This window comes from Rhodnius prolixus, unplaced genomic scaffold (genome assembly GCF_049639745.1).
Source record: "Rhodnius prolixus isolate KJV_2025 unplaced genomic scaffold, Rpr scaffold_1, whole genome shotgun sequence".
In the NCBI taxonomy this organism is placed as follows: domain Eukaryota; kingdom Metazoa; phylum Arthropoda; class Insecta; order Hemiptera; family Reduviidae; genus Rhodnius; species Rhodnius prolixus.
The window spans coordinates 12493730-12518783 of NW_027411581.1; the positions used below are offsets into that span (position 1 = coordinate 12493730).

General features: G+C 33.8%; 1 protein-coding gene across 1 annotated transcript in view; it reads right to left on the reverse strand.

Moving 5' to 3' along the window:
* klar (klarsicht) overlaps positions 1-25054 on the reverse strand; it is a 337779-nt gene that overhangs the window by 55436 nt on the left and 257289 nt on the right. Inside the window, exons 10-21 of the mRNA XM_074129074.1 lie at positions 17265-17372; positions 15437-15885; positions 12834-13062; positions 10897-11073; positions 9821-9991; positions 9194-9348; positions 8959-9109; positions 8674-8865; positions 8416-8586; positions 5912-6097; positions 5683-5841; positions 5477-5588 (exon numbers count right to left, since the gene is read on the reverse strand). Coding sequence (XP_073985175.1) covers positions 5477-5588; positions 5683-5841; positions 5912-6097; positions 8416-8586; positions 8674-8865; positions 8959-9109; positions 9194-9348; positions 9821-9991; positions 10897-11073; positions 12834-13062; positions 15437-15885; positions 17265-17372 — 2260 coding nt within the window. The remainder of the gene's footprint in view (positions 1-5476; positions 5589-5682; positions 5842-5911; positions 6098-8415; positions 8587-8673; positions 8866-8958; positions 9110-9193; positions 9349-9820; positions 9992-10896; positions 11074-12833; positions 13063-15436; positions 15886-17264; positions 17373-25054) is intronic.

Sequence of the window (25054 nt, forward strand, 5' to 3'; positions counted from 1 at the left end):
CAAAAAGCGTCTACCAGCATTACAAAACAAACAAACAAATAAATAAATAATAATAATAAAATAAGAAAGAAACCATTTGTTAAAAAAAAAAAACATTCAAGAAGGACGTTGACTAAAAACACAAGAAATAAGTGAAAAAACTGGCACAACTTGCAGAACAGCTGGTTCACCTTGAGGTTTGACTTCAAAAACTCCCCTCCAGCTGTAAAGGGCGTACAGGAATCAACTACCGTGTGGGCGAGAAGTGAGCAATAACAAGCTGTAATTGGATTTGAGGCCATTAATTAATAAAATAGTATCGTACTTTTAATTTTCCTCTCAGAAAAATACTATAACTATTGTGAGCTATAAACCATTAAGTCTAATCTGTTATCTTGTAAGATAAGTTTTAGTTATACGAAACTATCAAATAGAATTAAGAAAATTCAAAAAAGACAATGATAACATTGTAGATTTTAATGAATATCCATAAATGACAATGCTTCGAAAGCAATCTTATCTGATTTTATTGTTACTGTATCTGGTTACTTTCAAGAACAATTTGAAATGAACATAAGAATGAAAATAAAGAGCTATTTTAAAATAACTCTCCACAAAGCAACTTTATTATTGTTGATTACTATTTTCTGATTATGGATTTCTGCTGACCATATTCTAGTAAACTAGAATTGAAAGCATTGAAATAATAATTCAATATTTACGTAATATTTTAAATGCATTTCCACACTAATTACCCTTTAAATAACCATAATCTGTGATAGACTCATAATGCTACATTCATTCTAGAGATATCGTATCATAACATTTGACCTAATATGTCAACATTTGTTTTATATAGAAAGAGAATCCGGGTATTTCAATAATAATCATACATTTTCCATAATATAATAATGAACAATACTAAAGATTCCTCAAAAATAATATCTCATCAAGATCAGATCAAAAAGTGCTGTTGTTATCTTGGAAAATATTTAAATCAATTAATCATTTTTTTTGTGTTAAAAATCATTACATTTAAATTCGAAATTGTTTAAAAATTATTATCTTTTGGAGTTAATTTATTCATAATTAAAAGAATGAACGCTTTGAAGGAGTGGTAGCCATTGGCACAGCTGCTGTTTTGTTTCTTCGATGTGATTAGAGGCTTCTAATCATTTGCTTTCTGGCAAAGAGAAAGAGGGAAAAACACGCATTTTACTTAGGTCCTAAACCAGCGGTTGCCATCACGTAAAAAGAAATTATGTGACTTGCCAGATGAAGAATTGAATGTTGAAGGAGGTGGTGAAGCGTTGGAAGGGCATAAACGGCGTCTTCAGGCTAAAAGGTTCTGTCTTCTATCTCTAAGGTAAGATGCAATTAAAAAGATATGCCGCTAGCCTACGACTGGTGGCCATAACCATCTCAAGCTAAGAAGTTTTGTGATACTTCTGGGGATAGATTCCCGACATAGGCCTTGGATTTTACTTAATAGTTATTAAAAGAAATTTATAGTTGAGTACGTTTGCGAGACGCCAACGTCCTCGTCCCCTTATTTGGTAGATGAATATAGAGGCCACCAGAAAGAATAGGCAATTTTTTTACTTTACTTACAACTTAAGCTAGTTAAGACGATCACAGTTGAGATTTTTTAAATGTTGTGGAATACTAGGGATACACATGCCAACACAAGGTTTGGTGTATTCATAAGAGACATATTCTAGAAGTAATGTCTGGTGGATGTAGGGGCTCTGGGATTTTTCAGGTTATAGCAGACAAAACTAGAGGTTGTTACTAGGGAAGTGCCCAAAGGACATTAACTTTTCCGCTTCGGATCCTATGATTTAATTTGGGATTAAAAACGTAAAACATCATGATCCCAACGAATACTAGCACCCAAAGAATGTAGAGTAAGGTATAATCGCTATTTCTTTTTTTTTTAATTTTGTTTGAATAATTTAAAATATTGCATTTAAATGATAGAACATAGTGAGTAGCGTTTAAAATGATTGTTACTTATTTACTTCTTTTTTTCATTACATACCACAACAATCGGTCTGTGTCCCATTGTCACACTTCATATGCGGGCCCATCTCCTCGTAATTCTCCAATGAATCAATCGAAGTTTCGTAACTTTTTCGTTTAATTAATTGCTTTTAGTAAACACTCCCATTTATCAGTGCACTTTTCGAGGGCGATTACAAAATAATTCAAGAATAAACTACATTTTAACACATTCACAAATATAATCTTTTAGCAAGGAAGAGGTAAGAACTTAAAGGAAGAAAATAAAAATAAGAAAATAAATAAAATTTTGTATTGACACTGACTAGTCCGGTTAAGTGTTCATAGCGCAACTAAAACGGCCAACCGTATGGAGAGCTCAGATCGAGCTGAGCGCCTCAGTGTGGCAATGGGCTAAATGTGCGCAGTTAGAGGGGCACGACGGCGGCAGGTAGTGCCAGCAGCAGGTATCGCCTGACGTAATGGTAGTAGGGCCGATTGGAACTAGTAGCTCAGTTCGCTGTCGCCAATTAATTGGCCATCCGTCTCATCGCCTCACCGTTTCACCAATTATAACGGATTTTTTTTTTTGTTTACAAAATATCTACAACGATTATTCCGTTCATATTTATAAAAAAAATCTGGCTAGCTGATCGTTTTCTAATTAATGGTTACAATAAAAATAAATTTAAAAAAATCGGCCCAATTCTGAAGACTTTACTCTTGCTGCTGTTCTCAAGTTCAAGGTTACTACTCTGATGCTTTTCTGTATCACACGTAAGAAGTATAAAGAATAATACGAGTAATTTATCGAGAAAATCGTCTTTAACAAAAGAAAAAGAAACCTTTGGGTATACTTTTAAATTTGGATGGATTACCGTCAACTGAGTATGCTCAGTAATTGAATTAAGCAAAACAACGACCTATTGTAGCTTAGTACATCACTTAACGAGATATTCTATCCTCAGAAAAGAACAAAAAAGCGTTGGAGAAAATCGTCTAAAAATTAAATTATTTAAAAAAAAATCAGAAGAAAATCCAACATGGACCATCATTCAAGAACCAATTATAATTAATTTTTCTAGATAAGTTTTCCAACTATCATGAACAGTGCCTCTTGATTGGCTGATATTGGCCTTATTTTCTTTAATATTAAAATGCAACAGCATGTGAAGGGCCAATAGGCATCCGCAGCTTTTTTCCGTGCACTAACGGTCCCAAAATAGACAGCTCTAAAAAGCTCTAACGAACTGAAAAACTAAGAGTAGATAAAATAGAACACGAGATTTTCATGAAGGAGATCAAGCGTTTCAATCTAACTATAATATCAAATTATAACCTGTTTCATTCTTCTTCTCCGCTACCATATTCTAAAAATATGTTTACGTGTTCAGAGTATCTCAAAAGTAAAACAATACAAATTTAAGTCTCCAAGAAAGGAACTCTCCATCTTGCTGGACTAGAGAATGTAAAGAAAAGCGTAGTTAAAAATAAATCACAATTTTGCTTCACTCTCTTCACTTACCGTTAGATCAGTGAACGGTATCTTCGTACATTAATAAAAAAAAAAGTGCTCCAGGTTAGAGCTTAATTTAGTAATAAGTGTATCTAAGAGTAGTTTACAACTAACCGCTAACATTAAGCCTCGAGCTTATTTCAAATCATTGGTAATTATTTGATTAATTCTAATCTGTTAAGAAGATAGATATTCAGCTAACAAAAGTAAAAAATTACGCGTTATTGTAACAACTGTTGGTAGGTATACAACTGAAACTATTGTATGGTATTAGATTGTGGTTGGTTACATATCTGTCATTACATATTCATTACATTGTTACATCCTAATGGCAGGGAGGACCGGTATAGTGTTCCGGCCTAGGCTGACGAACAGTTGCATGTTACTTGCTAGTCTTGATACAATTATTTTTTCAAAGAGAATAAATTCTACATCCGAGTTAGCTCGCTTGTTGCTAGCAAAGAAACTTGCTCACTTAAAAAGCAGGTGGTACATTATCTGGGGAATTAAACTGAACCGGCTCTTCATTACAAATTTTTACGAATAATTCAAACAAAAAATGGAAAGCGAGTATGTTTTGTCTTGAGAAATCAGGCCAATTTGAGTGCAAAAATTGCCAACTCAAATTAATGAGTAGCGAACTCAATCCATTGTACAGGCAACCATTGATACCGAACTGTAACTATCTAAACAATTCGAAAAATTTGCAATAATATTTATTGATTTACCTATCTTATGCTTAACGTAAAAAAGGAATCAGGTGTGAATCTTTAGTGTGATTTTATGAAAAAAAAGAGTATAAAACTTACATCTTCTTAGTTGAGGTTCGGTGAAACAAGTCCGCCATATTGTGCGAAAATAATATAGAGCGAAAGACCTTTTAATGAAAACTGATTTCTAAACGTTTATTAAATAAATAACTTATAGTGCACTGAGATGATTGGTAGTTAAATGCTAGAAAACATCTGCGCAATAACGAACGATTCAGACAACAACTTTAATTCTTCCACACAGCTACCACTAACACATTATGCCTATCTTCTCACATCCAAAGAAATCAGTTAACAATGGAGGGGATAGCCTCTTTCCATCTCATAAACTCCAAAAAAAAGCTCTGGGTGGAGCCCCATTATGTAGAGATTACTTGTAAAACTACTAAGCCTATCAAAGAATCCAACCAGGAATCTAAAAAATGCCTGTGCATGAAGCAACTTCCACACTATTAAAACAGCACTTTGATTTGCATCTACAATTAAATAACACGGATGAATGGTAGAGGAGTCAACGAGCAATTTCCTGTAAAAACCCTAATATTGGAAATTTGGCGCATTAGAATAATTGCTCTTACTAAGAGACAATATAAATAAAGAAATAATAATATTTTAATATACTTCTTGATCGAAATCTGATTTACTCTTAATCTTTGACAACTTACAGACCCAGGAAAAGTTTCTTAGAGCTTATTATCTCATGTTTAAACAAATTTTATACTTCAAAGTAATTAATCTCCAGTATTTTTAACAATCTTTTACTCTTCCAACCATTAATTACTACAGAAAAATAATGAGTAATAGAGACATTTCTAACTCCAACTCCCACAATCCCACTGGAACTGTAGAAGAAGTTCATATAGTTCAGAATAGTTAGTTCCTTGAGTTTAGCAGGCTGAACTGTAGCACACAGTTGTTCACAGTTCAATCATACGCAAAACCGTTTGTTTCAGCGAACGGCCAGTCATAAATAGCCTAATCAGCCTAGATTTGACACCTTCGACATATCTAATATTTCTAGTGACTTGGCAGTTATCCTTGATATTAACGTTTAAAATCAATCCATTGATTTCAGAAAACAAGCTTCGGCTAATTTAATGGAAATGGAACTGTAATAGAACTGCAAGCAGCCCTGTGAATCGATTCTATAACCTTAAAATTTGCAGACCTACATTTTCTCTTAAAATGTACATAATATGATGAGACTAACCTCTTATCTCTTTGCATTCGTGTTCTGACAGCAACGATGTCTCTTCTTCCAGCCTTTCTAGCAGTACTCTTAAACACTTCACATTGTCCTTACAAGTAGCAATAAGTTCGGCCTGAAAATTTTGTAAAATGTTGGTAAATTAGTACTTAATAAAGTAGTTAAAATTAAATTAATCATTCAATGTGTCTTTTTCTAAGAATACTTACAAAATCAGGAGCCAAAACCAAATGTGGTGACGCTCGGGATAACTGTGTGTTGAAAACTTGTTCGGAGAAGAGTAACTGATCATTAGATTGGTTGATGAGATTTCGTACATCTTCCAGATCGCTGTCCGTTTCTCCACCCTGCTTATTAATTAGAGAAAACTTGAAAATTAATCATATTTGAAGAGATTATATCCATCAATCAGGGGCATATTCCTTATAGATAACTTACATGATGGAATTTAGCAACACGCCGTCGATGGAAAGCTGAAGATGTATTACGATACCCTAGACTAGAAGCACAATCTGATTGACTATCTAAAAAGTTTCTATAATCTTCTCCAAACTCCATCAACCTGCGAGCAGTTTCTGAATCGGGAGGTTCTTCACTGTACGTCTCTGACAGATATTTCTCCTGCTGAAAAATAGTACAAGTATTCTTACTTTTATATGAAATAAACTAAATTTGAACAATTAATTTCAGCCGATAGAAATGTTAACAAATTAACGTGCTAACGTCTGCTCTTAGCAACGATCCTTCTTTTTCACTTGAAAACTGCCAAGAAACTGCAGACTGGGGAAGGACATAAGCTGTAAAGATCAGAAGAAAATAGCTTTTAGAATTTTGCATTCGCACTCTCTTTCATAGCTATTGTAGTGGCGGGTGTTGTAGTGGTAACGAACGAGACTTTGTAATTGGGAGATTTTATTTAATTTTTTAACGAGACTTTTTATTTGTTAAAAAACCAAAAAAAATGTATAAAGCAAAATATTTAGCTAACTTTTCTCTGCAACTAACTTCTAAATTTCGTTTTGCAGATCTAACTTCGGGATTAAAGTAATTAATCAAGAAAAAATTCGATAAGTAGGTATTTTTTAAGGCATTTGTTTATAAAAAGTATTACGCATTTCAAAAGTGGCAACCTTCTGAAACGAAGCATATCTTTTGACATTATGGAATCCAAAATAAGAAGGTGATTGATGAATTACGGATTCTGTCAAGGTAATAGTGAAAGAGGAGATCACTTCAATTAGGCGGAAGGCTTATTACAGCAACAAACAGGGAGCCCAATGGCCGAAACCAAGGATCTACCCAAGAATGGTAGGCTCCATAAATGCCCTGTTTTGAATGTTCCGTCTTAACTTCCGATCTGGGTCCCATTTTGTGTCTGTTAATAATAATCATAATAATAAATTGAAAAATATATTCGCTGAAGTACAGAACGCTATACGCAATATTAACAAATTATAAATTCTATACTAAATTCTTGCCTGCCAGTCAAATCTGCATCTGATTAAAGGTCAAAGGAGGAATAAAGAATTACATAATAAGTTCTAACGTAAAAGTTATAATCACCGAATCAACACCAAAAGGTATATTGGAGCAGCAAACTCAACTGTGAACTAAGAACTGTAATACAAAGTTTTCGACTCAATTGAATTTTAAAGATTTCTATTTATATTTTCTCTAAATGTTTTTTGATATGCATTCTGTTTTGTTTTCTTAAAAAGTGTTTTTTTTTTTTTTATTTTATTTCTAAGAAGGTTTTCACTTTTAACTTTTACTTCTTAAAAAAGAGTTAAGTGTAAAAAGTAAGATGAATATTCAGGCCAATGAGTTGGGGGGAAGAACACTTCTGATCCATCTTTCAAGATAATTTAAGTCTACTAACTTCTGGACAACCTTCCAGTCTAATGCACACTCCCTTCCTTAAAGAAAGATGAATTTTAATAGTTTTCGACCTAGAAATGATGTGGTTATCAATGAAACTAGTCCAAACTTTCTGCTTAAACAAATATTGGAATGTAAACTCGTGAATCACTGCGAAATTTTCATGAATCTAACTGGATATTCCATACTTTAACAATCCCTAGCTGCTTGTAAACCGCAGAAGATAATAATAATAGCTAAGGACAATTAACAATAATATGGGTCATCCTTGTTCGCGAAGTCGGCGCTTGATATTACAGTGTTCATAGTCATGTTTTCATTTGAATCGGTTATTGCAGAAACAACTCATGTTGCAAACTTACGATTTTTCAGGTGACTGCAGAAACAACACTTGTGCAGCACATGAGTTCTTTCTGTACTAAATGAAATATTTACGCGGCCGTTAAGACTGTTTAAACTACTGCAGATGTATTATTTCTGCACTAAAATGTGCGTTAAGGCTCAAATTATGAAATAATGTAAAAAACCCAAAATGACCGAAATGTCACATGTGTTGTTTCTGCAATAACCGATTCATTTAGAAACTCCTTTAACGCATAATAAATATATTATGTAACAGATAACAACAAGCCAAGGCAGAACAATTTTACTGTTAACGAGAATTTAATTATCAAAATGTGTGTAAAATATCGTTTTAGTTACTGAAGAAGTTCATAGAACCATTTCTGTAAAGGATCAATCAAATACAAAAATCACCAAATCTCATGTTTTATGTACTATCTCCGATCAGATCAGGAAGCTAACAACAGTAAGGATGAAAAAATCAAAGGGATAGACAGGTTGGAATTCGCGATTTCCACTTGGAAGTCCAGTGAACTGTACTCTTGGAACTTCTGTTCTCTTGTGACTTTATCATATTCATCTAAAACCTTTTTTTAAAATAAACAAGTCATTATTATTACTTTATTAGCTACTTGAAAATTTACCTTTCCGAGCTAGAATTCCAAGTAATAACGTACAAATAATAAATTCATGAGTTATAATTCTCAGTTTATTCAACTTACTTGGAAGTTATCCCATGCTTGTTCCGAATAAGAGCTATCATTGGAAACAGGCGGCAATCTGTCGGCGGTATTATGAGAGGAGACTGTGTGGATCGGGCCAAGTCTGAACGTTGGATACTTCCTTCTCAATTTGACACTTTCCTCGCTTTCCACGTCAGACGGGCTTTCCACCTTATTAACATATTTTGTTTATTATGTATAAATCTAAATTTCTTCTACGTCAAAATTAACTACAAAAGTTTTTAATATTATAGTTACCGGTGGCACATATTTTCTGTGCGGTGAGTCTATATTAAATTTCTCAAGAGAACTGCCCGCACTAAGTCTTCTGGCACTTGCTTTAACTGGAGTAGGTAACCTGATTGGAGAACCAATTGTCGTGGGGTGGCTGCTGTCAGAATGTTGGGAAGTGGTCAACAGTCCTTCTGAACCGGATTCACTCTTTCGACCCTTGACATAAAACCAAATCAACAAAATTATTATCTCTTTTCAATATAAACTGAATTTTTTAAACTAAAATTTTTTGCTTAAAAAGCTAGTTACCATATTTCTCTTTCTGAGTTTGATTTTTCTTCTTCTGAGCGAATTGGAACTGTAACCACCGCCACTTCCTTCTTGTGTCTGTGCAGTATCCTCCACGGTAGATGATGACAGAGTACTACCAGTATGTACAGATGATTCCATCTTGTTACTACTAGCGTAAAACATAAAAATAATGTAAATAAAACTCTAATATCAATTTTTATAATTAACGTATCAAAAGATTTCAAGAGATTACCAATGTGTTGGAGTGCCATTGCCAAGTTCGTGTATAGCAGACTCTGAGATGGAATGAGCCAGAGTGTCATGCGTTGGGGGTGTTCCGGTACCATTACTGGCACCAGATACACTCCAAGGACGTTGACCTTCTCGTTTCTTACCTCTAAGAACCACCTGTTAACAGATAAGTCCAACTGAAATAATATGTGGTGAATATAGAAAATACGATTAAACGTTGAAAAATTCCAAATCGTGAACAAGTACAAACATTCCGCCCCAAACTAACTACTCAGTAGTATGGTTAAACAGATTTATTTCCCAATAGATTCGTTCGAGCCCAATTAGTTAGAAGCAGGAGAAATTTGGTCCTTTAACCAAAGAGTTTAAGTGTGTATCTGAGAAGGATTTCACTGAAGTAATGCTAAGGAGAATGGTTGTGGAATCAAGTGAACCCAGAAGTTATACAAGTATTCAAGGTGTCTAGCAAGCATTTATCAAAATGTTGAGGGGCACAAAGTGAATCAAAAATAATAGAGTGTAAGGATTAACTAATAACATTCCTAGATTAAGTAGAATCAACAATAAACTTTTAACATGTATTTTAAACAAATCTAAGGTAGGGACTAAAAAAATCCAAAATAAATACCTTTGGTTCCTCAATATACTGAGTGAGCGATTCTGTTGATTCATTTTGAATGATTGTTGCGTCCGGATCTTGTATTGTTGAATCCGTTACATCGCAAAGTTTTACTGAATCTTCAATATCATCATCTTCAGTTGTATATTCACCGCTAGCATCACAAGAATCTCCAATTGCCTGAAAACGGTTTAAAATAAATTCAAAAAGGTTGTAATTAAAAAAAAGAAAAATTCAATTCCAGGGGAAAAAATTGCTGGAGTTTATTCTTATTGTACGAGAATTTCCACTGTTGCTTTATTCATTTACTTGGAGTGCCCGAAAAGACATAAACGTTGGAAAAATCAGACTACAGGAAATAAAAGCTGGACAATTTTTAAAAAATTGAGAAGGGGGGGGCCAATGAAATTCAATTTGTACTTTAATTTTGATAGTGATTGTTAAAAGAAATTTAATAACTATATTCCAGTTCAAAAATTTAAGTTCTAACTGTTCAAAAAGCTCATTTTCCTCCATTCACCCAGCAGTTTTCAGTTAAAACATTAGATTATATAAAAGAAAATACTTTAAAACAGAGTTAATGAGAAAAGAATATGTAATCTTAAATTTTTAAAATATATAAGCACATACTAATGCTATTCACATTTAATTTACAAAAATGACCGAAAGAGAGCCGGAAGAACATTCAACTAAAAAAGTATTTAAATTTTAAAATGAATTTATATGAAATAGTTCTTCATTATTAACTACCCATATTTTGAAATATTTGTTATAGCATCCACAAGCAGACCAAATTCTTCTTGAACTACTGAATACGACGGTAAATGTTCAGCTGCACATGTTTTATAAATAGAAAAATTATTTCTTAAAAGAGAAAGAATGGCTAGCAAGATAAATACAAATCATCTTTTAGTTCTTATCTTTACTTAGTTGTTCTACACGGACAAATCTTTTTTAAAAGTAAAGAAGTAAAGTAATGGACTAATGCTAAACGCAGGATTCCAATCGGGAGATCTCACACTTACGCTTCACAAACGCTACACCAACAACTCTCCCAGAAGAATAAAAAATACTTTTTAACAAACCTTATTTTCTTCGGTATAAAGCCAAGATTCTACTCGAGAATATTTGGCAGAACTTCCGCCACCAGTGATGACAGGGTTGACAGCGATGGCCAATCTTGCTTTAGATGTCGCCGAATTCTTTCTTTGCGGCGAATTTATGACCATCTCTTCAGCTCGGTTTACCAACTGCCTTATTACCTGTAATGCATTAATAACCTGTATTTCTAGAACAATTAGGACACTAAAAACTTTGCATGTGAAAAATTATTTTTTTTTTTTTAATTTATTTGTTAAGTTACACCAGCGTTAGATGCACTATTAGTAACAATGTCAATAGCTGATACCACTACAAACTCTCACTAATTGAGGGGAGAAGTTACCCAGTGATAACACTCCCTAAGTCATCTCTAGGATTAGCTACTCTCCTCAGAAGAGAGAAAATCGCGAGGCCACTGGCGTTTTAGTCGTCTGGGAGGATGATCTGGATGGTGATGAGATGATAAGTGGCGGATAAGAGGATTGGAATGAGAGTGCATGTTCTGATGAAAACTTTTATAGCGAGTTCGTGCAACCTGACCAACAAACGGAATTTCCAGGTCTGATTAGAAACATAAAATGGAGCGTTAACGATAGTGCGGAGAATTTTAGACTGAAGAGATTGAATTCGTTGAAGATTGGAGCGTTTCGTTGAACCCCACAGTTCAATACCGTACGTCCAGGCGGGTTTTAGTATGGAATTGTAAATCATTCGTTTGTTATTAAGTGAAAGTTTTGAACGTTGGTCTAGAAGTCTTTTAAGTAGTCGATAACGCCTGTTAACTTCAGTTCGTTTAAGTCGTGTGTGCGGGTTCTAAGTCAGTCTTTTGTCTAAATAAAGCCCAAGATAACGGGCAACATTGGCAGGAGGAATTGGAATTGAGTCATAGAAGATCGGAGGAAGAGTGATGCGGCGGAGAGTAAAAGTAATATTTTGAGATTTGGTTTCATTTAACTTGATTTTCCATTTTTTAAACCATTCCTCAAGAGAAAAGAGATGTGTTTGAAGGTTTCTATGTGAAGTTACCGGATCAATGTGAGGAGAAAGTATAGCGGTATCATCTGCATAAGTTAGAAGGACAGTTTCAGGATGGATTGGTATGTCTGCTGTGTATATAACATAGGATAGGTCCTAAGATGCTTCCTTGAGGAACACCCGCTTCAATGCGATGTTTAGCTGAATACGATGTCCCGATTTGAATTTGAAAATGACGATCAGACAAATAGGATTTCAAGATGAGGAAGTGAGTGAACGGAAGAATGCCCTTGAGTTTCCAGAGCAAGCCCGGGTGCCAAACCCGATCGAAGGCTTGCTTCACATCGAGAAAGACACCCGAATTTTTAATACTAATTCAAAGAAAATAAACTTGCTTATTTTACAGATATGAACGGCATCTGTGCAAGATAGACCCCAGTAACTTTTATAAGGATACCATAAAATGTATTAAAATTAAATTACTGAAGGAATCTGGAAAGGCATTTTAGTGTTAATCGTTTAGAAAAAAAGGATTTAAATTCAATCATTTGCTTTCGTGATTCTTTTCATGGTTTTAAATTTAACTTTCTGGCAAAAAGAAAGAGATCAACTTTATAAATATGCACTTAAACTCAGCATTTCTAATTCAGAGATTTCGTCTTTTTATAAATTGTAATTAAAGTTTGCACGTCGTAACTTTTTCACTTTGTATATTTATTTCAACAGTCATTGATAAATTTTTGGGTCAATTTTTATTTAAGATTGCTTTACTTCCTTTACTTCGAAATTCTCCTAAATTTCTCCATAATGGACACCACGTTAGAAGTAAAATCGAAGTATTAACCACATGTTTGTTACGTGAGTTTTTTTATTTTATTCTTTACTTTGTTTAAGTGAAAATTCTTTTTGCTTTTCCTTTACATCATTTTACTGTGCAGTACATTACCTCTTGTGCTGGCCTTTCAATAGCGCTCGCATCATCAACGATATTGTCCTTGTAGGTCCATCCTTCAGAGTCTGAAGACACTGAACCGTCACTTCTGACCAGAGCAGAGGCACTTCTACCACTAACACTTTGACCATCCTGACCAGCGACATCTCCACGCCCGATGATTTCCGTGTCTGTGTCTTCATGTTTGAAATAGAAGGTAGCGTTACGTCCATTACGATCCGATCTGAAACAATATTTAGTGTAAAGTTACAGTATTTTTATTATAATATTGTAAAATAAGGTAGACACTCTGTAATAAGAAAAAGTTATGAGCAAAATCAACAGAGGCCCTGATTGCCAAGTCTAGAACTGGAAATGTGTCTAAACGTAGCAACAAATACCTCATTTTTGTTTATTATTCTTATTATTAGGTAAATAATTCAATCACAGAGGGATTTTGCTTTGCAGTATAACTTTGGGCTCCCTATTAAAAGTTATTTGGACGAAGAAGAAAACTTTAGAATGAAATGCACCTAAAATACTTGGAATGTTTTAGCACAAAACTAGTGTTCCTTTCTGGAGACATATAAAAGGAAGTCAAGTGCAAGAAAAAGCACATTAAAATGCTTCGATCACCACGGTGAATCTCAATCTTCGAAAAAAGAAGAGGTTTGGTCTCGAATCAAAGCTGCCTTTCTTTTTAAAGAAGCAGAAATGTATGTATTCTCCCTAGCAGGACTGAAGAAAGATAAAAGGCCTAAACGTAAATTCATGAAAAAGAATTCTTAGAAAAGCAAGAATGGATTGAAGGAGGAATTTCGAGAAAATGAAAAACTTATTTGAGAAATCTGGTGTGATGATTTGATTCTACTGTCTGTGACTCCTTCGACTTCTACATGAACCTTGTTTAAAAATTTAATTGGTCTATAGAGCTCTTTGTGAAGACATTCCTTCAGCACACAACTTTTAATAACAATTTAAACTTATTCCTCATTCAAACTTCCACTAAAACGCCATTAAAATAAACTTTTAAGTACAATTTTCAAGTAAAACTGAAAGCTAATAATTTGCATAGTACTAAAGTTTACTAAAAATTTTTCAAAATAATAATTAGAAAAGGGATTAGCACAGTGTTTAGCGTACTGGATTCCCAACGAACCGCAAATTTAGTGATCAAATTAAAAACTTGAATTTACATTTTTTCTTGTTAAAATTTAATTTCCATGATGATGATGCTGATTTAAAAATCAATATTAACATTCATTTATTATTCTAAGCAATCAAAACTATTATCTATTGAAATTATCTAAAATGATCTTGCCATTTAAGATTAACTAAATAAATTGTTTTTGTAGCTGTAATCAAATGGAGCAATTATTATTAAATCAAAGTTATTTACATATATTATAAGATCATGTACTGATTAAATAAATATTTTTAATATTTTAATGTTTGCCCAATAAGAATTAAACTCTTTTTTGAGGTCCTCCTTCAGATTCTCAAGTTGGAAACATCACAGAGAAGTTTGGGTTAGTAAGAAACATAAATTATAGAAATATATATATTTTTTTTATTACCAACTCTGTAGTTATAGTTAAAAACAACAATATCCTGCAGTTAATCATAAATGATTTCGATGTAGAACTTACTCATGGATTCGGGTAGAAGAAAACTGCTTAAAAACGGAACTCATGCTGTTTTGAAGCGATATTTTAATGCAGTGATTCTCAGCCACTGTGCCGCGGCACTTTTGTGTGCCGCGAAAGTTTTGAAGTGTGCCGCCGCCAAATTTTAGAAATGCATACAATAAAAATTATAATAATAATATGTAGAAGACGTTGTGAAAGTAGCATTATCATTTATATGACCAAATATAAACGAAATTATAAAAAAAAACATCAAGCTCAAATTTCTCATTAAAAGTATTCTTATTATTAACTTGTAATTAATCCTTAATAAACATATACTGTTGTTTTTGTAGTACTGAAACTGAACATAAACTATTTTACACAGTGTATTATGGGATAAGTAAAATACTTTTAAACTTATCTTATTGCTGGTGTACCGCCAAATTTTTGAAATTGTTAAAAGTGTGCCGCGACAAAAAAAAGGTTGAGAATCACTGTTTTAATGTTTTAAATGATGTTCTGTTCTAACTCTAGCTAAGTCCTGCAGTATTAATGGAAAACAATTATTCTATTTCATAAGAGACTGATGTTATCGATGTTAGAATGTATATAGAAGGCAGTAGATCTTTAGGACTCATCCCAACAAATTACAAAGAATGACAAAAAAGAAAAAATGGATAGTTAAAGGAGCGATAATAACTCAGCATTGTCACAATCGAATTCCCATTATATTAATTTTTTTTTATGGTACGTTTATGCAGATTCATGGTCTTAGACCTCTATGACTTGCAACTAGTTCACAAATTACTCGTACAAACCAAGAGCAGAATCGTTGAGCGGAACATACTGGAGTCATGAGGATGGTTGCCTAAACCTCTAGAATGGATCATTGGATCATCAATTCGTGGCCAAAGTTAAGTCTAAGTCTATCTTAAACTGTTCATTGAGACTATGAAAAAGAAAAGAAAAAAGTAGAATTGTAACTCTAACCTTGTATATTTAGCAAACTCATTAAGAAATAAGTTCTTCTCATCAGGTATGGACATTTGTTCCGGATTGAAGATAACCGCTTGATCAACTGCAGTGAACTCTTCCGGCGGATGTACATCGTCATCCTGTGACGAGACAATATCTAACGCTGCCACCCTATTTCTTAATTGTTGTTGTATTTGAACGGTAGTTGCATCTAGTTCAGCAGCCCTTTCGATTTCCATGTTAAGTTCGGCTGGTAATTCTTCCACTTGTGGTTGTAGTGTCTGCAATTCTTGCGCTGATACCGCCGCCACCACGGCCACCGTCGTTGACGTTGTCGTTGTGGACGGCGGGTCGTTACCTCGTTCTAATCGTTCGATATTTTCTGCTACGTCGTCCGAGATGATTTCCGTTGTCGTTACCACAACCAGATCCTCTTCGGCTTCCATTAAACACACGTCATTATCCTGAAACAACAAAGTATAGATGAGGGTAAATGAATATATAGTTTTCGTGACCGCAAATTGTTAAACTTAGGTTGGAAGATTTGCGAGGGAATCGGTCAAATAAAACAATTCGTCTCTTTGCCCACGTTTCGACGAATATATTGTCCTCTTCAGGGCGTGGCTATGCGGGTTGGTTGAGTTACAGAAACTGCAGATTCCTCGCAAATCTTCCATCATTAGGGTAAATGTTTTGGTAAACAGGTGCAATTTGTTACATGAAACAACTTATTAGCAAAATCTACAAAGCATCTCATTTGGCCAAAAGTACAAAAGATATCTGAATATTAGGACAGTGTGGAGTATCAAAACTAAAATCAACGATTTTTATCTCTCATAGTTCGCATGTTTTCCCGCATTTTTGACAACATCCAGCATTGCAGAACCACCATTTCCTTTGGTAACAGCTGAGATGGAAATGGGATATAATTATTGGCCACTCGAAGATCTCTTATAAACATGAAATAGGTCCAAAAAGAAATTCATGGAGAGTTGCTCTTGTTGCGAGACATAAAATAGGAAAAAAGATAATAGACCATGGTTGCAACGGAAGTTCAGTAGGCGAAGATAACGATTAGCTGTTAGGCCTAAGTGTTACTTTGTAAAAGATGCGACTTTTGGGGAAACCCTTTGGATTTCAATGTTCTCATTGCAGAAAATGAAGCGAAGTCAGTAAATGGCACGCTAACATTGAAAGTCTCAATGACTGCAGTATTGAGTTAATGTTCGCCCATGTAGAGGAGATGCGCTAATATAAGGTTGGGCTTAAGGCATTACGAGTAGGTAAATGTCCGAATGTGAATGAATAAATAGATTATTATCTTGAGATAATTCTTCAGCTTAGCCAACTAATACCATTCGCTTAAAGTTGAAGTCAGTGACTGTTCTGGATTTTCTTCCTCGCGAAGCACTTCCGAACAAAGCAGATACGTGTTCTCTCAGCACAGGTGATAGGGATGCGCCTAAGTTAAATCATCTATTCTCTCAAGTTCTTGATTCTTCTGAGGTTAAGTTATTAGGAGAAGGTTTTGTTTCGACAAGTAGGAGAAAGATGTTTGTGGTACCATTGTTGCCTTGTTCTGAAGCTTATTTGGGCTTTAAAGTTGGGAAATGAGTAACTTGCATCTCCACAAACGAACGTTTCCTAAAAAGAGAAAAATTCTTCCCAATTTTTCTATTTTGTCTTTTCCAGACAATTTTTATAGTTTTTGCAGAGATATGTTGTATTATGTTAGGTCTCAAATCCATGAAGAAGAGAACCGCTCTATAATACTCAGAAAATACAATATTTTATTGAAAATCTTCCCCTTAATGATTAGATAATAAGAATGGCGATGATTTACCTGATACAGATTACTATCGGATGTTGAAGGTGTACTGCAGGAGAGTCTGGGATGTTTTAAAACTGGTCCTTCATCACTGTCCCCAGGACTTACTGACAGTGGCGAGCCCTGTAACACGCAATACACAAAATTTAAGTACCTTCATAATCAAGTTCTTAATAAATAAATATATAATACAACCACATACATTAATATTCTCAATTCAAGTTGAACGTTATTTAATTACCAAGTACTGGAACTTAAACATAGCAGTTTATCCCACTTTGAGCAGTTTTACTACTAAAAGAGGTCAAGAAGCAAGAACAATAAAATAAAGAAATTTTTGTTTTGTTATCAACATTCCACAGAAATATGATAAAAGACAGAAAATGGTTAAACATCAGAACTAAAGAATAGAATATTTAAACGACGACAACCTTTCAAGTTTCTGACCTTCAAACCACAAATAGGTCAAAACCTTCTATTCCAACATTACCAATGTACGATACATTAAGGCATGTTGCCTTCTTCCAAGGTCAAATAGGAAATGAACAAGCTTCATAGAAATCCAAATGAGCTTGTACGGGCATTAGCTGTGCAAATTGCTAAGTTTAATTATTATAATAAATCTTACTTTATTTAGGTATACATAGGTGTTTATTATAACCACTAGATTTATTATTTAATCAGGATTAACTATATTACTTTTATATTTAACACATTCCACATCTATTAGTTCAAGATTAGTACGACGCAGTGGACCCGAAAGTATTCGAGGCAAATTGCATGATGGTTCACAATAACTCTCATGACGTATGATGGGCATGTAGAATCTAGTAAGCACTTAGATTCGCCTAGACGAGGAGATTATGAAGACATCCTGCAAGATTAATGACAATTAATGAACAGAGGATGATGTCTTAAGACAACAAAAAGTGCTGTATGATTTACAAAAAAAGATGAACAGATACAGAACCAAACTATTTAATGAAGTGGAGTCAAGACCTCATTGAACTTACGATTCTGAACTGCAATAGAACCATAACTGTCGTATGGGAAGGATTTTAGAGGAATTCTAGTTGAGTTTTTGAGCACCTCGCACTGGCTTAAGATCACACTTTTGGAAATAATCTAAATTTACTCTTCTTAGATGGGAAAAAAAGCTTTTTCATCCATTCTTCCTTGGTGCCTAGATTTGCAGCCTAACCTGGCGAATGAAGAAGCCCCATTCTTCATTAAGCCCCTCTTTTTCTCTAACTTTAAACAAACTACTAATAGTTTAATCACTAATCTATGGCAGAAAAACAAAATATTTTACAAAACTTACAAAGTGCTGCAAGACATGACCGTCGTACTTGACGTGATGGTCTCTAAGTATCATATCATCACTTCGATCTTTGTCGCTAAATTGCCTTATTTGATAAACATCGTTTCACTTTCTTCAGATTGTTGTTTTAAATAAATGTATATATCTACAAATATTTTTTTTAGTTGTTTTGCAGTCAGTATATGTGCATATTTTCTTGAATTTAAAGTTAGCATAAATTAAGTTCTGCTTTCTAATAAAATATTCTACTTTATTTGACTGAAGAAAAATTTAACTTTTACTTCTACTACCACAATAACGGTCTGTGCGTCACCAAATAATTCAAAACAACCAAGAAATCAACAACAGGTAGGTACAATTCACAAATCCAGTGCTCATCATAAGTATCTATGTATTCAAGTGATGAATCACACCTAAGTTTTGCCGCGGAAATCCTATTCCAAACCAAAGTTTCCGAAATTATTCTTCCCAATAACAAAACAATCCGACAAAAGATCAAAGATGCTGTTTAGATGGCCACATAAACTCTAAAAGATTATTGGATTTAGCCTAGTTTTTAAATCAAAATAATGATCCATGAAGATCTCTCTTTAAAAGAGAGCACCTCCAATGTACCTTGTTATCCAGCCCTGGCTGGAGTCTCCGGATCAGCAATTTAGATCACCGGCAGCCGCCCGCCATTCGCTTTCATGGCTTTTTTTTTTTTTTGAAATTATTAACTGTTTGGGTTTTAAAGTCTATTGACTTCCGCAAAATCTCGAAAAGATTTAAAATCATACTCTGCCAGTCCTTTATATGAATCGAATCTCTTTTTTTACAGAATGACAAAAATTTAAAGTCAGTTAAAATTTTCACACAGTTCAACTTTTGCTGCAGTGTTTCCAGCAACTGGGAAAATAGCTGCAACAATACATCTCTCCCGACCTACATGCAATTTTGTGCAATCACCTTCCAAATTGAGATACACTTTTAATTAAATTTTGCTTTCTAACGTTTTTCTATCGTCATCAATGAAGGACACTTTCTAAAACCTGATTGGTAATACTTTGTAAATGATGAATTTGGTCCAAATGAAAGTAAAAAATTATTAATAAAGTAAATATTGTAATAAAATTTTATTAGGCAAATAAAAAACCTAGGTTATTTAACGGTGGTCGGCGAGCTAAAGTAAAAATAAAGCATGACGTAACCAGGAAACAAACGGCGTGAACATTTACTACAGTCTGTAATTGGACGACGAGGACAAACCTCAACTCTGAACAGCTGTATTCCACTAGACATGGCCAAATACTTATTCATAGAATAGATACAAGGACGAGATCGATACCTAAATAAATCTGTCACTCTGTTCACATCCCTTATTTATGACTCTGTAAATTAATTAAGTAAAGAATTTAGTCTATGACGAGTACTTTGAATATAATTAATTCAAGTTTTTCAAAACCAAGTAGAAGTAGGCACTTAGTAAAATGAACACTAATAAATAAAACACTTATTAAACTTAAATATTTAACAAATGTAGAGATTCGTGATATATATCACGTATACATGAGATAAAGTTGGTTGTTTCGTCATTGTGGAAATAACAGAGATAAACATTTACAAAAGGAAACAATAAATTCAATAAGGAAAAACCATTAATATTTAGTTTCATTTTAAAACCATATACAGTGGGTCAAAAAATGTATTCATACACTAAGTTTTTTTACTTTATCTACTGAACTTTTTGTTTCTAGGATGACTATTTCTTCAGCACTGAAATCGAAGATAGTAACCATGAATTTAATACTCTCATTTTCTTTTATAAACATAAAGAATTGATTAAAAAGCAGAAAAATAATTTATTCTATGCAAAATAAGTATTCATAACTAAGTCTGAATGTTATAATTAACGCAAAACTAAAGACCTAATATTTTGTAAGCAATCCCTTTGCATTTGTTATTGCCTGAAGCCTACTTGGCATAGATTCCACCTGGTTTAGTGTACCTTGAGACGTGATTTCTGCCCATGATTTCTTTAAATTGGTTATGAGCTCTTCTCTGGAAGAACATTTAAATTTTCGAATTTTCCGTCCCAAATAAGACCATAAATTTTCAATAGGGTTTATATACGGAGACTGTGGAGGGGTGAGAAGTTGTTTCCGGGCATTATAAAGTAGTCATTCCTTAGCCATTTTGGGCTGTATGTTTGGGATCGTTATCCTGTTAAAAGAAGTATGCGCTTCCGATGAGCACGCCAACTCTCAGAAAGCCTCGCGTCAACTTCAGGGACCCTTGTTACGCCACAGACCATCAGAAATCTATGCCAAGGAGGCTTCAGGCAATAACAAATGCAAAGGGATTGCTTACAAAATTTTAGGTCTTTAGTTTTGCCTTAATTATAACATTCAGACTGAGTGTATGAATACTTATTTTGCATATAATAAATTATTTTTCTGCTTTTTAATCAATTCTTAATGTTTATAAAAGAAAATGAGAGCATTAAATTCATTGTTACTATCTTCGATTTCAGTGCTGAAGAAATAGTCATCCTAGAAACAAAAAGTTCAGTAGATAAAGTAAAAAAACTTAGTGTATGAATACTTTTTTTGATGGTTAGCGAATTGGATTCCTACGCAGAGATCCCGGGTTCGAATCCAGCTGCTGACCCGCAGATTTTCTCTTCCTAGAAGCTTCTTACAAAACTCACTATAGAAAGTTCTGGACGCCAATAACTTAAGATGTTAACGCGCCTTGAATCATAAAGAAAGAAAAAAAAAAAAAAATAGACAAAACTAAGTATTACTTCTTTTCTTAATAAAAACCAGGTCAAGTTTACCAAAAGTCTGCACGTTATTTAGATGGAGAACAAAGAAGGGAGGAAAAAGGAATGGCACAGACACCGTCTCAAGATTAGGCTTAAATTCGTGCTTGAGAGATATATATGCCTTATTGATGAAAGAAAACCCTTAAATACGTAAAACATCACTGACCTTATTGCGCAGACGTGTGGCTACAGCTTTCAAGCAGAAGTAAATGGCAATGCGTGGCCATAGCATGACCAAATTATTATTATTATCAGTGGCTAGCTGCTTGGTGGTCACTTTAGGAGTATTATGCAGTAGATCGAACATACTATAAAGGACACCTTTGTGATCTGAAGCTACTAGTTGTTAAACAGACATTCGCATACTGACAGCGACATGTTCATGTCTTATCTCCACCACTCAACTGATAACGAGTTTTCACTCAAACTCTTGGAAAAAAAAAATATAAATAAATAAACCCTAATCTAGTTTTTATAAAATGTAATAAATAAATAAATCCCCAAATCGGCCTTGTTTAGTGATATTACAATATCTTTTTGCTGATAAACGTTAAAAACCTATATACACACCTGTTATATTCATCGAAAAATAAATAAAGAAAATAAAATAGATATATGATTCATCTCAAAAATCCAGTTGAACACAGAAATTATTATGCAGTTTACTTTAAAATAAAATCCTAAGAATGTACTAATTATATTTTCAATTTTTTTAAATTATCAAAAGTTAATGCTAGTCTTTTGCATAACCGAACGCTAATTATTCAAAATTAAAAGAGTACGAGAATACACGATTGGTACTGCCATCTGGGCAATATTTGTGATTTCATCATGGTCCTGACTCATGATCCTACAGCTTCTTCCAAAGGTACTAACATTTATAATGTGTCCTACCTACATCTCATAGACTATAATAAATTCATCAGTACAGAACCAATATGTAAATATAAATCCGTAAATCAAAATTTTTCTAACCGCACTCTAAGACATCCATGAAAAACTCGGAATAATTTCACTATCTATTAAGGTCTTTCTGCTTGCTGAATGCTTGTGAAGTTGTCCCTCATGTGGAAAGCTAAACAGCCTTGAGAATCCGGGGACACATACCAACAGTAGGTTCGGGATCAAGTAATGGAAGAAGCACTAATTAGCATAAACTTTCCACATCTCCTTGATATACCTGAGTGATACCAAAAGTATCCTGGGGATCTTTATTTGGGCAACAGTTTAGAGGTTAAGAGACAAGAATCATTATGGTAGTCTGACTTATCGAAAAGGCATTCAAGTTAGGTTCCCTAGTCGCTCTACACAACAAATTATTCTCAACCTGGAAGGCAAATCTCACCCAAATGGTGACAAAGTGATTCCCATTTCAAAATAGACAGCTGATAAAAGATCTTGCGAACGCCTGTGATGTAATAACTACCGTTTAACACCCCACCCTCATTGTGGAAATCGATGAAAGCACAATCAGTACAATATTAAACCTTGAGAATTGATAACCTTGTATAAAGGAAATAAATACAAATAAAACTGTTTAGAAATCTAATAGTAAAATAAACTGAATAATACCAAAAGAAAGTGAAGAATTATTAACCTTACGAGAGAGATAAAGTGACTATCTGATGTTAGTCCATATTTGAAACAGGGATAACAAAACCAATAAGAGCTCTCTGCAAGTAGAAAAACCTTGTTTTAACAGAGCTCACCCTTATTTAGTATTTTTTTAAAATGTTTTTATCACGTTATTTATTATCAAAAAGTGAGGTGACTGAAACTTTATTGTTTCAAATATTGAATTACGGTTTGACGACCCAAATATAGCCACAAAGTGACGTGGCCAAACGGCCAGTCTGATAAAAACCATGTCAAGGAGACAACACCTGCACTTTCGCACTCCTCTGGCCTGAGAGCAATGTCTTCAAATATAGATTTCATTCTACAATTAATTGGAATTAACGAAAAGTTAAAAATACAATTATATAAATATTGTTGCTGATCATGCGAATGGAAAGATTACGTGACGATTCTTAAAAAGAAAAGAGTGGACTTATTAATGGCAGTTGCATCACAATTTATTGCATTTAGACTCCATTATTATACGTTTATTTTTTATCAAGATGGCACTCTCAAAAATAATATATAAAATAAGCGATACGCTTTTATTAACGATTATTGTGAATATTAGTTTGTGGTGGACATGATGGGCAAGTTGAGATGTTTTACTTTCAACTTTCTATTGTCGCTTTAGTTGGAACATTGCTAAAAATGATTTCCCGTTCTTGGAGCTGCAAAATTCATGACTATACAGGGTGAACCAGTAAGTATTGTCAATGTCAATAGGCCTACTGCGTGTAGTACATCTAAAGTGGAGTTCAATGACGTATTGGCCAACTTCATATTTTCCTCTGTTCTTGAGTGACGTCACTTTTAAGTTTTTTTTCTAAAATCATTACTTTTTTCCAATAAAAATGTTATTACTCAGAAAGTTTTAGTCGGAATTCAATTCTGATAACACGTTTAGAAAGGCAGATAAATTTCCTAAAAATTGACACCATTTGGAAGCATAAATTACTTCTCCAAACAGCCTCAATCTTCCTCCGGAAACTGGAAAAATAAAATTAATCGAAATTTTTAAGAAAACTCATTAAGCCCTTACGTGAACATTATCAGACCCAGGTGCTGACACTTTTTATAAAAGTTTCCTTGTTTAATGGGCTTACAAACGGTATATCATTTTCCATAATTCCTTTTATCTTCGTATGAGAAATTACGTTTGTTTTGCAAGAAAACGTGTTCTTCATAGATCTTGATACACTCTTGGTTCCATCTTCTTGAAGCTATAGGCCTGCCAAGATAATGTTGAAATGTGGATAGCTGGGTGAGGAAGAAGTAGCCTCAATCAAGTTAAATAATTCTCAAATCGAACACAGGAAAGACAATCTACTATACGCAATTTTCAGTCAGATTTTATCCGCATGCATGTTTATTGTAATCTGCAAGTGCAGTGCGAAACGGTAACGTAACTGAAGCTGAAATCTCAACACCACACTTGATTAAACTATCTCTGATAATGGACGAGAAAGTACTAAACCGTTTAAGGATATCCAATATGCTCTGTGTTGGATAAAATCCAAAATATTATCCAAGAACTACGTACTTAAATTTAAACCACATTTTCAATATTTTCTGTCAGTTTTGGGGAAAAAAACGTTACATGGCGAAATTCCGAACGGATCTATTTTCACAAAACGGAAGTTGCGACATCTTCAGCTGTTCTTATCAAATAAATTATTTTAATCTCTTACAAAATAATGGTTCTAGCAACGGTTAAAACTTCAAAACGGAAATAAAGCACAAATCTCTTTGAAGGAAATTCTAGATTTCCTGTTCGTTTGATGAATTATCTAGTGATCGTAATTTGTTAGTTTGGAAACTGAAAGAGGAGAAATAAAACAAAACAAAGTTTGCAGCATCCTCATTATTGCTAGGGCAGACATAGAATAACGTTACTCATCAGAGAGCAAGAGATTGCAATAATTGGATTTTGCAGCAAGAATTGACCTGCAAGCTAAAGAGAGCGTATTATAAACGACTTCTTTGTACTATCTTTCTTACTTTAAGTTTAAATTAAAAACGAAAAAGATAAAAAAAATCGGATTACTCAATGAAAAGGAC